Raw genomic sequence first — 14,672 nt, forward strand, 5'->3', positions numbered from 1 at the left:
CAGGGTTTGGAATTCTTACTTCACCTGATGTGCTGAGAAGAATTACCATAGATTCAGAACTTCCAGAATACTGGCTTTTCTGCAAAAAGGCCTGGACTTAGGTCTTCGTCTGGCCTCCCTCAAGGTTCATATATCTTTCTTGTCCGTTTGGTTTCAAAGGAAAATTGCCTCTATACCTGACTTTCAGACGTTCATTCAGGGCGTTATTCGGATTCAGCCTCCCTATGTCCCTCCCGTGGCTCCTTGGGATTTGTCTGTTGTGCTGAATCCCCTTCAAGAGTCTCCGCTTGAATCTTTTGAATCGGTGGACCTTAAATGGCTCACAGCCAAGGTCCTGTTCTTGCTGGCCGTTGCCTTGTCGAACTTAGGCGCTTTGTCCTGTCGTCCACCCTTTCTCATATTCCACCGGGACTGGGCGGTTCTACGAACTCGTCCTGGTTATTTGCCTAACCAAGAGATTGTGCTTCCGGCCTTCGCCTCTACAGATTTGTCTCCCAAAGAACGTTCTTTAAATGTGGTCAGGGCTCTACGTGTCTATGTGGAGAGGACTGCCTTCATCAGGAGGTCAGATTCCCTTTTTGTACTGTTTGGTTTTCACAACCGTGGCTGGCCTACGAATAAGCAAACCTTGGCCAGATGGATTAGAATGGTGATTGCACAAGCCTATGCGCAGGCTGGATTCCCAGCTCCTGCTGCAGTTAAAGCCCATTCTACTTGGTCTGTTGGACCTTCTTGGGCAGCCCACCGTGGCGCGTCCCCAGAACAATTGTGCAAGGCAGCTACGTGGTCCTCAGTGAACACGTTCATTAGGTTCTTTATACTTCCGCCTCCCAGGATGCTTCCTTTGGATGCCGGGTTCTCTTACCCGCTAGGGCGCGTCCCCTCCCTTGAGGAACTCCTTTAGGATATCCCAGATATTTTCCCTGTGGAACACAGTGTACCCCGCTGCAGAAAAGGACCATTATGGTAGACTTACCATGGTTAACTCCCTTTCTGAGAGGTACACTGGGTTCCACAGGGCGCCCACCATGACGCACCTAGCTTCTTTGGGTTATATGGCATTAGCACGGCTCCTGGCGATCAGCATACCGGCGCCGGGAGCCCGACCGCCGTCATACCTACAGCGTGGTGAGCGCAAAGGAGCACCTTGCGGGCTCACTGCGCTCGCCACGCTATTTTATTCTCCCTCCAGGGGGGTCTTGGACCCCCACGAGGGAGAATAGTTGTCGGTATGCCGGGTGTCGGGATTCCGGCGCCGGTATACTGTGCGCCGGGATCCCGACATTCGGCATACAGAAGACCACCCGTTTTGCAGAGCAGATCAGCGGTGATCACTGGCTCTCCCAACTGTCCGGTCCCCCCCTGCCCGCGGGACAGTTTTCAATTAGTGGGACTATCCCGCTAAATTCGGGACAGTTGGGAGCTATGTATATATGACCTCACCTAGTGATTAAGTATATATACCATTGTCTCCTTTCCTCGTTGGATGTTTTATATTTGAAATGGTGTTCCTTGAACCACAGATTTTTCTGTCATTTATTCATATACACTGTATATCTAATAAACAATAAAAAATAAAAATAAATGAGCACTGTCACATGAATGCTGAGTCATAGCAAATGCATTTTAACATATAATGGTTACTGATTGTTGATTTACAAAGCACCAACATTCGCAGCAGGATGATAATCCTGCTTCATAACAGTTTACAAGCTATATAATATTACTAATAAAAGTAGTAATATAGACTACTGAAGGAGTTGATCTGAACTGGTCTATTTCTGCTGCCTTTTGGGTAGACAACCTTTACATTTCTATAAACGCTAACTAAATAATTGTTTCAAAGTATATTCTCTACAATTTTCCTACTGTTAAATGAATAAAACCAATTATCCTTTCACTAATTTAGGTTAAGATGGTCTTGTTTCATTATTTGGAAGTCTCCTGATTTAAAAGCATGGTCGGGATGGTTTATGCTTCATCTGTCAGACGCGTAGCCTACAATGGGGTAAATTTACTAACATTCGTAATTTTCCGTTTGAGGTCAAAGTTCAATCACGAATGACATCGAAAGTGTAAATATGCAACTTTTTTAATTTATTGCGACTAATTTACTAAGCTGCCGTATTCTGCATTTTCGTTTTTTCCGATGTCGATGTCATTCGTTTTTTTAGGCAGTGTTTTACGTGAGTGACTTGTAAAACACTGCCGACTTTAATACAATGAATCTCGGCCGGATCTGAGAGATCCGTGCTGGGCTTCATTGTGCACCTTGTAAAAAAAAATAAAAAATGTTTAAACTTTAAAAAAAAATTGCGTGGGGTCCCCCCTCCTAAGCCAAACCAGCCTCGGGCTCTTTGAGCCAATCCTGGTTGCAAAAATATGGGAAAAAAATTGACAGGGGTTCCCCCATATTTAAACAACCAGCACCGGGCTCTGCGCCTGGTCCTGGTTCCAAAAATACGGGGGACAAAAAGCGTAGGGGTCCCCCGTATTTTTGAAACCAGCACCGGGCTCCACTAGCTGGACAGATAATGCCACAGCCGGGGGTCACTTTTATACTGCGCCCTGCGGCCGTGGCATTAAATACCCAACTAGTCACCCCTGGCCGGGGTACCCCGGAGGAGTGGGAACCCCTTAAATCAAGGGGTCCCCCCCCTCCAGCCACCCAAGGGCCAGGGGTGAAGCCCGAGGCTGTCCCCCCCATCCAAGGGCTGCGGATGGGGGGCTGATAGCCTTTGTTGAAAGTGTTGAATATTGTTTTTAGTAGCAGTACTACAAGTCCCAGCAAGCCTCCCCCGCAAGCTGGTACTTGGAGAACCACAAGTACCAGCATGCGGCGGAAAACCGGGCCCGCTGGTACCTGTAGTACTACTACTAAAAAAATACCCCAATAAAGACATAAGACACACACCTTGAAAGTATAACTTTAATACATACATCCACACCACCATATACACATACTTACCTTATGTTCACACGAGGGTCGGCCCTCTTCTCCATGTAGAATCCATGGTGTACCTGTTGAAAAAATTATACTCACATACTCCAGTGTAGAAGGCTCTTCTGCTTGTAATCCATTTGTAATCCACGTACTTGTCAAAATAAAAAAACGGACACCCGACCTCGAACTGAAAGGGGCCCCATGTTTTCACATGGGACCCCTTTCCCCGAATGCCAGAAACCCCCTCTGACTTATGTCTAAGAGGGTTTCTTCAGCCAATCAGGGAGCACCACGTTGTGGCACCCTCCTGATCGGCTGTGTGCTCCTGTACTGTCTGACAGGCGGCACACGGCAGTGTTACAATGTAGCGCCTATGCGCTCCATTATAACCAATGGTGGGAACTTTGTGGTCAGCGGGTGACCGAAAGTAACCTCACCGCTGACCACAAAGTTCCCACCATTGGTTACAATGGAGCGCATAGGCGCTACATTGAAATACACTGCCGTGTGCCGCCTGTCATACAGTACAGGAGCACACAGCCGATCAGGAGGGTGCCACAACGTGGCGCTACCTGATTGGCTGAAGAAACCCTCTTAGACATAAGTCAGAGGGGGTTTCTGGCATTCGGGGAAAGGGGTCCCATGTGAAAACATGGGGCCACTTTCAGTTCGAGGTCGGGTGTCCGTTTTTTTATTTTGACAAGTACGTGGATTACAAATGGATTACAAGCAGAAGAGCCTTCTACACTGGAGTATGTGAGTATAATTTTTTCAACAGGTACACCATGGATTCTACATGGAGAAGAGGACCGACCCTCGTGTGAACATAAGGTAAGTATGTGTATATGGTGGTGTGGATGTATGTATTAAAGTTATACTTTCAAGGTGTGTGTCTTATGTCTTTATTGGGATATTTTTTTAGTAGTAGTACTACAGGTACCAGCGGGCCTCGTTTTCCTCCGCATGCTGGTACTTGTGGTTCTCCAAGTACCAGCTTGCGGGGGAGGCTTGCTGGGACTTGTAGTACTGCTACTAAAAACAATATTCATTTTTTTACACAATGGCTATCAGCCTCCCATCCGCAGCCCATGGATGGGGGGACAGCCTCGGGCTTCACCCCTGGTCCTTGGGTGGCTGGAGGGGGGGGGGCCCCTTGATTGAAGGGGTCCCCACTCCTCCAGGGTACCCCGGCCAGGGGTGACTAGTTGGTTATGTAATGCCAGGTCCGCCGGGAGCTATATAAAAGTGTCCCCCGGCTGTGGCATTATGTATCTGGCTAGTGGAGCCCGGTGCTGGTTTCAGAAATTCGGGGGACCCCTACGCTTTTTGTCCCCCGTATTTTTAGAACCAGGACCAGGCGCAGAGCCCGGTGCTGGTTGTTGAAATATGGGGGAACCTCTATCATTTCCCCCCCCATATTTTTGCAACCAGGACCGGCTCAAAGAGCCCGAGGCTGGTTTTGCTTAGGAGGGGGGACCCCACGCAATTTTTTTTCTAAAAATGAACACTTTCCCATCCCCTTCCCACTGATAAACATGCACGGATCTCATGGATCCCTGCATGCCTATCCAAACACGGGATAAAAAAGCAGGTCTTTTTTTTTTTTAGCACTTTTTTACGAATTGAATTTCTGCACGGCAGTGTTTGGCTATTGTCGGCAGTGTTTGTGATTTGCACTTTTTAGTAAATTCCCGATTTCTACCAAATTGCAGGCGTATTTGACCGATGGTGTATTGATTCGTGATTTTTTCCTAGGACTTCCAAAATATTACGAATGCCCTCATCACTGCCGAGATTTTTGCTTAGTAAATTACCGAAATGACACTTTGAAGAAAAAACGGCATCTCGGTCAAAATCGGGACCTTAGTAAATATACCCCAATGTCTGCTTTTCCTGTGACTAGATTTGTTCTAGGGATCAAAAAGAAAGTTTGCATCTAAAATATGGGAAACTGTACATGCTGGTAATTGTTTTTCATTTTCCCTAGGTCAAGTTGTGAGCGTTCATTGCACAGTCAGTACAAGCAGCACTGTATGCATACCTTGTGTTGCAGGGACATATATGGACCATCCCAATGGCCTCACTGAGTGTTTCAGATGTAAAGAATGTGATACTGGCAAGTAATCTGTGCTTTTCTACTGAACAATATGCAATAGAGATTTATTGTCTTAAAATAGTGGAGATTGATCATTTTAAATGTAGCCCAGCAGGCAGCTATCTCTCATTACAAGGATGGTGCCGGATTAGTTGTTATTACATAGGTGAAGGTTATCTAGAACCTCACTGATAGTGGTTACAGTTGTGTTCATATTTGCTAAATCAGCATCACTGTGACTTCATCTTCCTGACCTCCGGAGAGCTCTAATGACCACAGGCTGATATCATAGCTGAAAACAGGCATGAAAAGATTACGGACACCTAATCTTGCAGATGGTGATCCAAATTAGAACAACAAGGTGAGGATGAGGAAGAAATAAGCACATTTATAGGCCCTACACACTGGCCGATATTCCTCAAAGATATGAACGATCTCGTTCATTATTGAACGAGATAACGTTCATATCTTTGAGTGTGGAGGCACCAGCGATGTACGATGCGCGGCCCCGCGCTCGTTCATCGCTAGTGCCCCGTCGGCTGTGCATGCAGGCCAATATGGACGATCTTGTCCATATTTGCCTGCACTTTAATGGAGCCGGGTGACGGGGGAGTGAAGAAACTTCACTCCCCCCGTCACTGCCCCCCCCGCCGCTGGGTCGCCCGTCGGCCATATCCGCCGTCGGGCAGCTCTGCGGTGGATCTATTAATGTGTAGGGCCCTTAATTCACAATGCAGCATCATTTAGATCTAGATCAGGCATTCCCAACCTCTGTCCTCAAAGCACACTAACAGTTCAGGTTTTAGTGATATCCATGCTTGAGCACAGGTAACTTAATTAGTACCTCAGTTATTTTGATACAACCATCTGTGCTAAAGTCTGGATATCACTAATACCTGCACTGTTAGTGTGCCCTGAGGACCGATGTTACGAATACCTGATCTAGATGGTTCCTAAGAAAAACACCTCATAGTCCAAACTGAGAGAGACTGGGGAAAACCCCAAATCAAGTCACTAATGACCCTTTCACACAGACAAAATACCCATGTTGATTCGCAAATTACCAGGTAGAAATTCTTGACCCGGTAATTTGCTTGTCTGTGTGAAAGTGGGTGTTAGGCAGGGAACGGCAATACGACACGGCAATGAAATGCCGGGTAAAAGCCCGGATTTTCAAACATTTCTGTCTGAAAGTGGTATAATACATAGGTTTACCATACTAAACCCTTTAAACTGGGACACTCATGAATTACACAGGTTCTGTGGATGTCTTAATTCGTGCCAGCATTTCACCTGGTTTTTGTCTGCCATAGAACCTGTGTAACTCATGAGTGTCCCGGTTTAAAGGGATAGTATGGGAAGCCCACTAATACATTACATGCCCCCAGATGTGCCTAGTGCTATGTGGCTGCAATGCTAATCACTGTGAGATGGAGGAAGGAAACAGCCTACTTGGCATTGAGGTAGCCTGTTGGCTAGAGAACACTTAATGATTAAACACACACATGTGGGAACACAGTATCGTAAGCACACCAAAAGTGTGGAAACTCTAGGATCTGATGCTGCAGAGCTCATGGGGTAACTATAGACATAAACCTGAGTGTCATGGAGTGAGAAAGTCTGATCCATATCGTGCTCTGTGGACGTAGGCGTATAAGTGACGTGAGGTTGGCTTAATGAATCACATGGCAAAGTCCAAGGTGGCCACAGCCAGCATGCTGAGAGTTTATCAAACAAACATGTCAGAGAACATACAGTCTATAGCAAGAGTTTCAGGGTTAATAGCAAGTCAGAATAACAGGATTACTGCAGTGGACATATGAGTGTAATAACCAGAAACTAGTAACACTTGTGAAATTAGTAGCTGCACTCTGGGACTTAAGGTGCATACACACGGTGAGATATTGACTATGGTCCTCATTCCGAGTTGTTCGCCCGCTAGCTGCTTTTAGCAGCATTGCACACGCTAGGCCGCCGCCCTCTGGGAGTGTATCTTAGCTTAGCAGAAATGTGAACGAAAGATTAGCAAAACTGCTACTAAATAATTCTTTGCAGTTTCTGAGTAGCTCCGGACCTGCTCACAGATTGCGATCAGCTCAGTCCGTTTAGTTCCTGGTTTGACGTCACAAACACGCCCTGCGTTCGGCCAGCCACTCCCCCGTTTCCCCAGCCACTCCCGCGTTTTTCCTGACACGCCTGCGTTTTTTTGCAAACGCCGGGAAAACGCTGAGTTGCCACCCAGAAACGCCCCTTTCCTGTCAATCACACACCGATCAGCAGTGCGACTGAAAAGCGCCGCAGAAGCCACAGCAAAACTGCTCCGTTTTTAGTAAAATAACTAAGCGCATGCGCTCTGCGTACCATGCGCATGCGCATTTAGCAACAAATCGGAGCATACGAGCAACGAGCGAACAACTCGGAATGACCACCTATCTCTGATTTTGACTATCTTTACTTGAGATATTGGCTATGTGCGATTTTGACTATACTATACTTTGTACCAGATAGTCTAAATTGCCTTGGCTGCACAGTCTATCTTTTCTTGCGATACTGACCTCACGGGAACACGCAACGGTTTTGCAAGCTGTATACACACTGTGCGATATTGACTAACTTTCCTTACAATTTTGACTATATAGTCAAAATCGTAAGCATACATCGCACCGTGTGTATGTACCTTTACAGGTGCACAGATGATTACTGAGACAGAACAGAGTCAGAATAGAACAGTGATGAGACTGGAGACTTGCAGAGTATGCTGATATGACTTGGGGGGGTGATTCAGATTTGATCGTAGATGTGCTAAGTTTAGTGGTTTTGCACCTGCCGAGTAGCTTCCTGCCTGCCCAACCTAGCTGTGCTGGCTGGTGGCTTCCCGCCATGTCCTGGGTCGCAGCGGCTGCGTGTGATGTCACTGCAACGGTCCGGACACGCCTGTGTAGTCCGAACCGCGTCCCATCTAACGCTGTTGGAACGCCCACTTCCCACCCTGCGACTGCCTCTGCCTGTCAATCAGGCAGAGGCGATCGCAGCCCTGAGGTGCTTTTAGCATCTCACTGGGCCTTCCAGGATGCGCGCAGTGCGCCCGCTGCATGTGCGCACTCCCCAAAGGGCTTGAGACTGCGGCAGCGATCCAGTCTGAATTAGGCCCTTGGTTTAGTAAGTAATGCTAAGTCTGGTATGGAGCTGCCAATGAGAGTGACAGACGGAGGCTGCAAAGGGTGGTGAGGACAGCTGAAAAGATTGTTGGGGCTGACCTCCCTCCCGTCCAGGAATTATACCAGTCAAGGGTCAGGAAGCGTGCAGAGAAAATTGTGGCAGATATGCAGCACCCAGGTCACAAACTGTTTGAACCGCTTTCATCAGGCAGACGCTACAGGTCTATTCCCGCTAAGTCTGCCAAATCCATTAAAAGCTTCTTCCACTAGCTGTCCACCAGCTGAACAATATAGAAAAAGTCTAACATGTCTAATATGTCTAATATGTCGAGTCTATCGTACAGTTGCAATGTGCAGTATGAACTCATACGTGTAATGTTTGTAATGTATGCCAGGTTTTTCCTCCTTCTTATGCTATGTATTCCCCCTTCATGTTGCTGCTTGGCGATGCACTGACCACAAAAAATTCCTAGTGAGTACACCTGGCCAATAAAGCCGATTCTGATTCTAAGACCCTAATTCATGACACAGGGACTTTGAATGTACAGGTTAAGAAAAGGAAACTTATCAGTGTCACTGGCAGTGATGACTAGCAGCTTCTAATACCACTTTCAGACATAAGACCCAGGAAATACACAGGTACGACCCAGGTCTATCAACCCGGGAATTACCCGGCCTCAGTCTGAAACCCCTGTTCACACTACAGATGGAGCCTCACTCATCTATAGCGGCTCCATCGCAAATGTGCACTCCCGGCGTGACTAGGTGGTCTGGCGCCTAGCCGCGCTACGGGAGTGCACTGAGACGCTCCCATTACTGCGACTGGGGCGTGTGCGGCCCAGACGCTGCGATAGGTGTAACTCCATCTGTACACCAAAAACTCAGGAATTTCCCGGGTCTGATGCGTTCACATTGAACCCAGGTCTGCCTTGGAATTTGGTGTGTATTTAAAGGGGACCATTCATGTATATCATTCAGCCTTTGATATTTGTTAATGATAAATTTGTGGTTTTATTTCCTATATAAATACATTTCTGCAGCGGGGTACACTGTATTCCACAAGGAATAACATCGGGGTGTAGAGTAGGATCTTGATCCAGAGGCACCAACAGCTAAAGATTTGACCTTCCCGGGATGCATAGCGCCGCCTCCTGTATAATCCCGCCTCCGTGCACAGGAGCTCAGTTTGTAGTTGGTGTCTGCACTAGCAGGCATCTCAACAGCAGGGCTCCTCCTGGCAGCCCTGAAAAGAGCTTTTTCTTTGAAGAAAGAAGACTTTAAGGGTAGCAGCCAGTGTTGGATGTCAGTTTGACATTGCTAGCTGCTGCTCCATCACCTCCCCCAGCGGCGCCGGGTACTTGCGGCAGAGGTTCCGGTCTCTGTCAGGCACACACACACTTTGTCGCAGCTCTCCAGGATCGCATGGCCGCGTACAGGGAGGAGGTAAGAGGGTCCTCCAGGAGGGACCCGCTGCAAACCGCGATCCGGCGCGGTCCGTAGACACTGTGTTAGTACAGGGACCCAACTAGATCACCAGGGCAGGGCACAGGTTGGGTATAAACCCGCTTTATGCGGCCCGCAGTACCTGGTGGTGGAAGCCCAGCAAGGGGAATGTGCTCCGGCCTGTAGCACCTCCCCCAGCTCCGGGCGCCATTTTACATAAGTGTTCCCACCCTGGAGCTGCATACACTCTCCCTCACTCCCTGCTGCAGCTTGGCACCATAAATACATGCTGAAGCTGTTCTGGGACTGCATGGGCAAATCCTCCTCTGTAAAGCCGCCTGTTCTTCAGCGCTGTGCATTTACAGGACACTTAAGTATTCTACATGCATTTTGGCAATGTTAGTTAAGAAATAGTGCATTGTGTCAGGGTTATTTTGTACACGTTCCCCTGTGATATACATCCAGTCTTTACTGTGCATTGTTATATCTCTAGACATAGATAGCTTTACTGGTTATTACTTAGTATTGCTAGTCCAATGCAGTTAATTGCTTGTCATTATCTCTGCATTGTACATGTGACTGCTGTGTGATATATCTATTCCGTGTATCCCACTCCTACTGCTATCCCTATATTCTATACCCTGGGGGTCTATGGGGGTCATTCCGAGTTGATCGCTCGCTGCCGATTTCTGCAGCGCAGCTATCAGGTGAAAAAAACGGCATTTATGCGTATGCCCCGCAATGCGCACGCGCGACGTACGGGTACAAAGTCCTTTGTGGTTGTGCTCAGGTTCTAGCGAAGTTTTCCTTCGCACTGGTGGCCACAAGAAGATTGACAGGAAGGGGGCGTTACTGCATGTAAATTGACTGCGTGTAAATTGGCAGTTTTCAGGGAGTGTTTGCAAAAACGCAGGCGTGTCTGGAAAACAGGCGTGGCTGGGCGTTCGCTGGGCGGATGTATGACGTCAAATCGGGACACGAATAGGCTGAAGTGATCGCAAGCGCTGAGTAGGTTCAGAGCTACTCAGAAACTGCACAAACTGTTTTTGGAGAGCTCGGCTGCACATGCGTTCGCACTTCTGCTAAGCTAAAATACACTCCCCAGTGGGCGGTGGCATAGCGTTTGCACGGCTGCTAAAAACAGCTAGCGAGCGATCAACTCGGAATGACCCCCTAAGTGTGTTAGGGTTTTTAGTGTAATATAGGCGTTTCACAGGATATACTGACATAGGCCCTCATTCCGAGTTGTTCGCTCGTTCTTTTTCATCGCATCGCAGCGATTTTCCGCAAACTGCGCATGCGCAATGTTCGCACTGCGACTGCGCCAAGTAAATTTGCTAAGAAGTTTGGTATTTTACTCACGGCATTACGAGGTGTTTTCTTCGTTCTGGTGATCGTAGTGTGATTGACAGGAAGTGGGTGTTTCTGGGAGGAAACTGGCCGTTTTATGGGTGTGTGTGAAAAAACGCTGCCGTTTCTTGGAAAAACGCAGGAGTGGCTGGAGAAACGGGGAAGTGTCTGGGCGAACGCTGGGTGTGTTTGTGACGTCAAACCAGGAACGAAACTGACTGAACTGATCGCAGTGGCAGAGTAAGTGTCGAGCTACTCAGAAACTGATTAGAAATTTCTATTCGCAATTTTGAGAATCTTTCGTTCGCAATTTTGCTAAGCTAAGATTCACTCCCAGTAGGCGGCGGCTTAGCGTGTGCAATGCTGCTAAAAGCAGCTTGCGAGCGAACAACTCGGAATGAGGGCCATAGTTTTTTCCCCTGTGTGTTTCAGTCACCGCATACCCCTTGGATCCTCTGTTTGTGTTTTTCATTGCACAGGGAATCTTGTTGGGTATTTCTTTCTGCATTTCTTGTACTGTGTTGCTCTGGGTATAGCCTCCACATCATATCGTCTACGCAGGGTGACTGTTCGGGGACCGATCCCGCAGTGCTGACGTCACAGACCCATTAGAGGATAATATTGCAGCCGAGGGGTCCAGTGCTGGGGGTTCCTTACCCCCAGTCAGATTGTAGCAACGGGGGCCCATCAGGACCCACCTTGGGCTACTTTCTCTGCCTTGCTGAGTAAGCTGGCGGCTAATAGCACGCCCTCTGTGGGACCACCTGTGCCTCTGCAGCCACATTTTGTCCCTCTTGTTAACCCACCGTGGGCAGATGCTCTGTCCTCTCAGTTACAGCAATTTCAGCAGACTATGGCAAAACAGAAAACTGACCCTTGCCCGCCTAAGGCCAAAGGGCCCTCTCAGCGGGCCCTTGTTTCCTCTCAATCCACTCCTGCGCCGAATACATCTTCTGACGAAGACAGCGCATATACTGATCCCGCAGACACTGATACAGATGTTTCTGATGGGGAATTGGTTTCTCAAGTGGATGTGCCTGATCTCCTGGAGGCCATCAGGCTTATTCTTCAGGTCACTGACGATACCGATCCTCAGGATGCTTCTAAGAAACCTGATAGGTTCAAGCGTCAGAGGGTGACCAGACTGGTTTTACCTCATTCTGACCACCTAGTGGACATACGTCAGGAATCCAGGGAAAATCCAGGGAAAAAGTTTACACCTCATAAGAAGATGCTTGCTCGCTAACCTCTCTCTGCAGCTGACTAAAAATTGGGAAACACCGCCTCCAGTGGACTCTCATGTCGCACGGATGGTGGTATTCTCTGCTCTGCTGGTCCCTACCGTGACTTCTCTGAAGGAATAAACGTGTTGAGGGCTGCTTGAAGTCTATTTATACTCTGGCAGGAGCAGTGCATAGACCCACTATTGCGGCCTCATGGGCTGCCAAGGTCATTACGGCCTGGGTTCAGGAGTTGGAGGAGGAACTACCGTCCAACTTTCCTGACAATGCGAAACAATGCCTCTCCTATATTGTTACGACTTCTCAATAAATTCAGGAGGCAGTCTCCGATGCTGGTGTCCTGGCGGCCAAAGCGGCTACTACGTCCATTCTGGCTTGTCGGATTCTCTGGTTACGGTCCTGGTCTGTGGACATGGACTCTAAGAAAACTCTGGAGGTTCTCCCGTTTAAGGGAAACATTTTGTGTGGGGAAGATCTCAACAAAATTGTTGCTGACCTGGCCTCTACTAAGACTGCATGTCTACCTAGTACTGCTCCTTCAACGTCTAAGGCTAAAAGTACTTCCTTTCGTCCCTACAGGCCTCCAGGGAAAGCAAAGGGTCAGGTGTACTCGAAACAGTCTCGCACTTCCAAGCCCGGTAAGCCCATGCCGAAATGAGCCTGGGCCGCCTGTCAGCCCGCTTCAAAATCTGCATGACGGGGCGGGCCTCCCTCTGGGGGACCTCAGAGTGGGAGGCTGACTTCTAGGGTTTGCTCAGGCATGGTTAAAGACGACTTCGGACGCCTGGGTACGGCAAGTCGTCACTCAAGGGTACGCCATCTCCTTCAAGAAACGTCCCACTCGTCGGTTTTGCTCAACAGACATCCCTTCAGATCTGACAAAGGCAAACGCTCTGCAAGTGGTGGTACGATCCCTCCTGAACACAGGAATGGTAGTACCGATGCCCCTGTCTCAGAAGGGCAGAGGGTACTATTCCACGCTGTTCCTAGTCCCGAAGCCGAATGGGTCCTCGCGGCCCATTCTAAACCTCAAGTCTTTTAACAAATTGGTGCGGGTATCCAAATTCCGTATGGAGACTCTCCGCTCTATTGTTCTGTCTTTGGAGCCAGGGGATTATATGGTATCCCTGGATATACAGGATGCTTACCTGCATATTCCTATTGCCATGTCGCACCAGCAATACCTGCAGTTTGCTATTGGCAACCTTCATTATCAATTCCGGGCCTTGCCCTTTGGACTGGTGACAGCTCCGTGAATCTTCACCAAAGTCATGGCGGTGATGATGGCTGTACTACGCCGTCAGGGTATCAGAATCCTGCCATATCTGGACAACTTGCTGATCCTGGCCAGCTCGTCAGAAGTTCTCCTCCGTCATCTGGAACTGACGGTCCAGTTTCTGCAAGCCCACGGGTGGCTCATTAAGAGGAAGAAATCATCCCTGGTCCCTGCTCAGAGAATGTTGCACCGGGGAGCTGTGTTGGATACTTACAATCAGCGGTTGTATTTGTCCCAGGAGAAAGTCCTGAACCTTCAGGACAGAATACGATGCTTCCTATCTCGTCCATGAGTGTCGATGCACTCAAGTACTGGGCATGGTGGTTTCGGCTTTCGACATGGTAGAGTATGCTTAATTTCATTCCCGTTCTCTACAGAAACTGGTTCTTGCCAAGCGGGACGGCCTGCCTTACCGGATCAGTTCTCAAATGATCTCTTTGTCTCCGGAGGTCCGTCTGTCACTGACCTGGTGGCTCCAGGACCAGCAACTGAGCAGGGGCCGTCCCTTCTGGATCTCCAACTGGGTCCTTCTGACGACGGACGCCAGTCTGAGGGGTTGGGGAGCGGTTTTGGAGCAGCACTGTCTCCAGGGTCGTTGGACCTGGGAGGAGTATCTGGAACTGCGGGTGGTGTTCAATGCGCTGACACTTGCCCTGCCTCCGGTACACAACAGGCCTGTTCAGGTACAGTCAGACATCGCGGTGGCGTGCATAAATCATCAATGGGCGGAACGCCATCTGCCAGCCATATTGGCAGTGTTCATGCCGGGAGTCCTCAACTGGGAAGCGGACTTCCTCAGTCGTCAGGACGTACACGCCAGAGAGTGGAGCCTTCATCCAGAAGTATTTCAACTCCTAGTGGACCAGTGGGGCCACCCAGATGTAGACCTGATGGCGTCTCGACACAACAACAAGGTTCCGGTCTTCGGAGCAAGGACAAGGGATCTTCAAGCAGCGTTCGTGGACGCACTGGCAATTCCATGGAACTTTCGGCTGCCGTACGTGTTCCCGCCGGTGTCACTCCTGCCCAGGATAATAAGGAAATTCAAGCAAGAAGGAGGAATCCTACTTCTGATCGCTCCTGCGTGGCCCAGACGGCATTGGTTCTCAGACCTCCAGGGTCTCTCGATAGAGCGTCCTCTTCTACTTCCACATGCGCCCAGACC

The 14,672-nt window shown here is 48.8% G+C and overlaps 1 protein-coding gene across 2 annotated transcripts in view; it reads left to right on the top strand.

The window, feature by feature from the left end:
- Positions 1-14,672, top strand: part of TNFRSF14 (TNF receptor superfamily member 14) — a 382,534-nt gene that overhangs the window by 94,852 nt on the left and 273,010 nt on the right. For both annotated transcript variants that reach the window (XR_010188639.1, XM_063943094.1), the window contains exon 3: positions 4,932-5,060. Coding sequence is in view for 1 of the 2 variants with exons in the window: in XM_063943094.1 (XP_063799164.1) it covers positions 4,932-5,060 (129 nt within the window). In the remaining variant the exon portion in view is untranslated. The remainder of the gene's footprint in view (positions 1-4,931; positions 5,061-14,672) is intronic.

The sequence above is a fragment of the Pseudophryne corroboree genome, chromosome 10, assembly GCF_028390025.1.
Source record: "Pseudophryne corroboree isolate aPseCor3 chromosome 10, aPseCor3.hap2, whole genome shotgun sequence".
Classification (NCBI taxonomy): Eukaryota; Metazoa; Chordata; class Amphibia; order Anura; family Myobatrachidae; genus Pseudophryne; species Pseudophryne corroboree.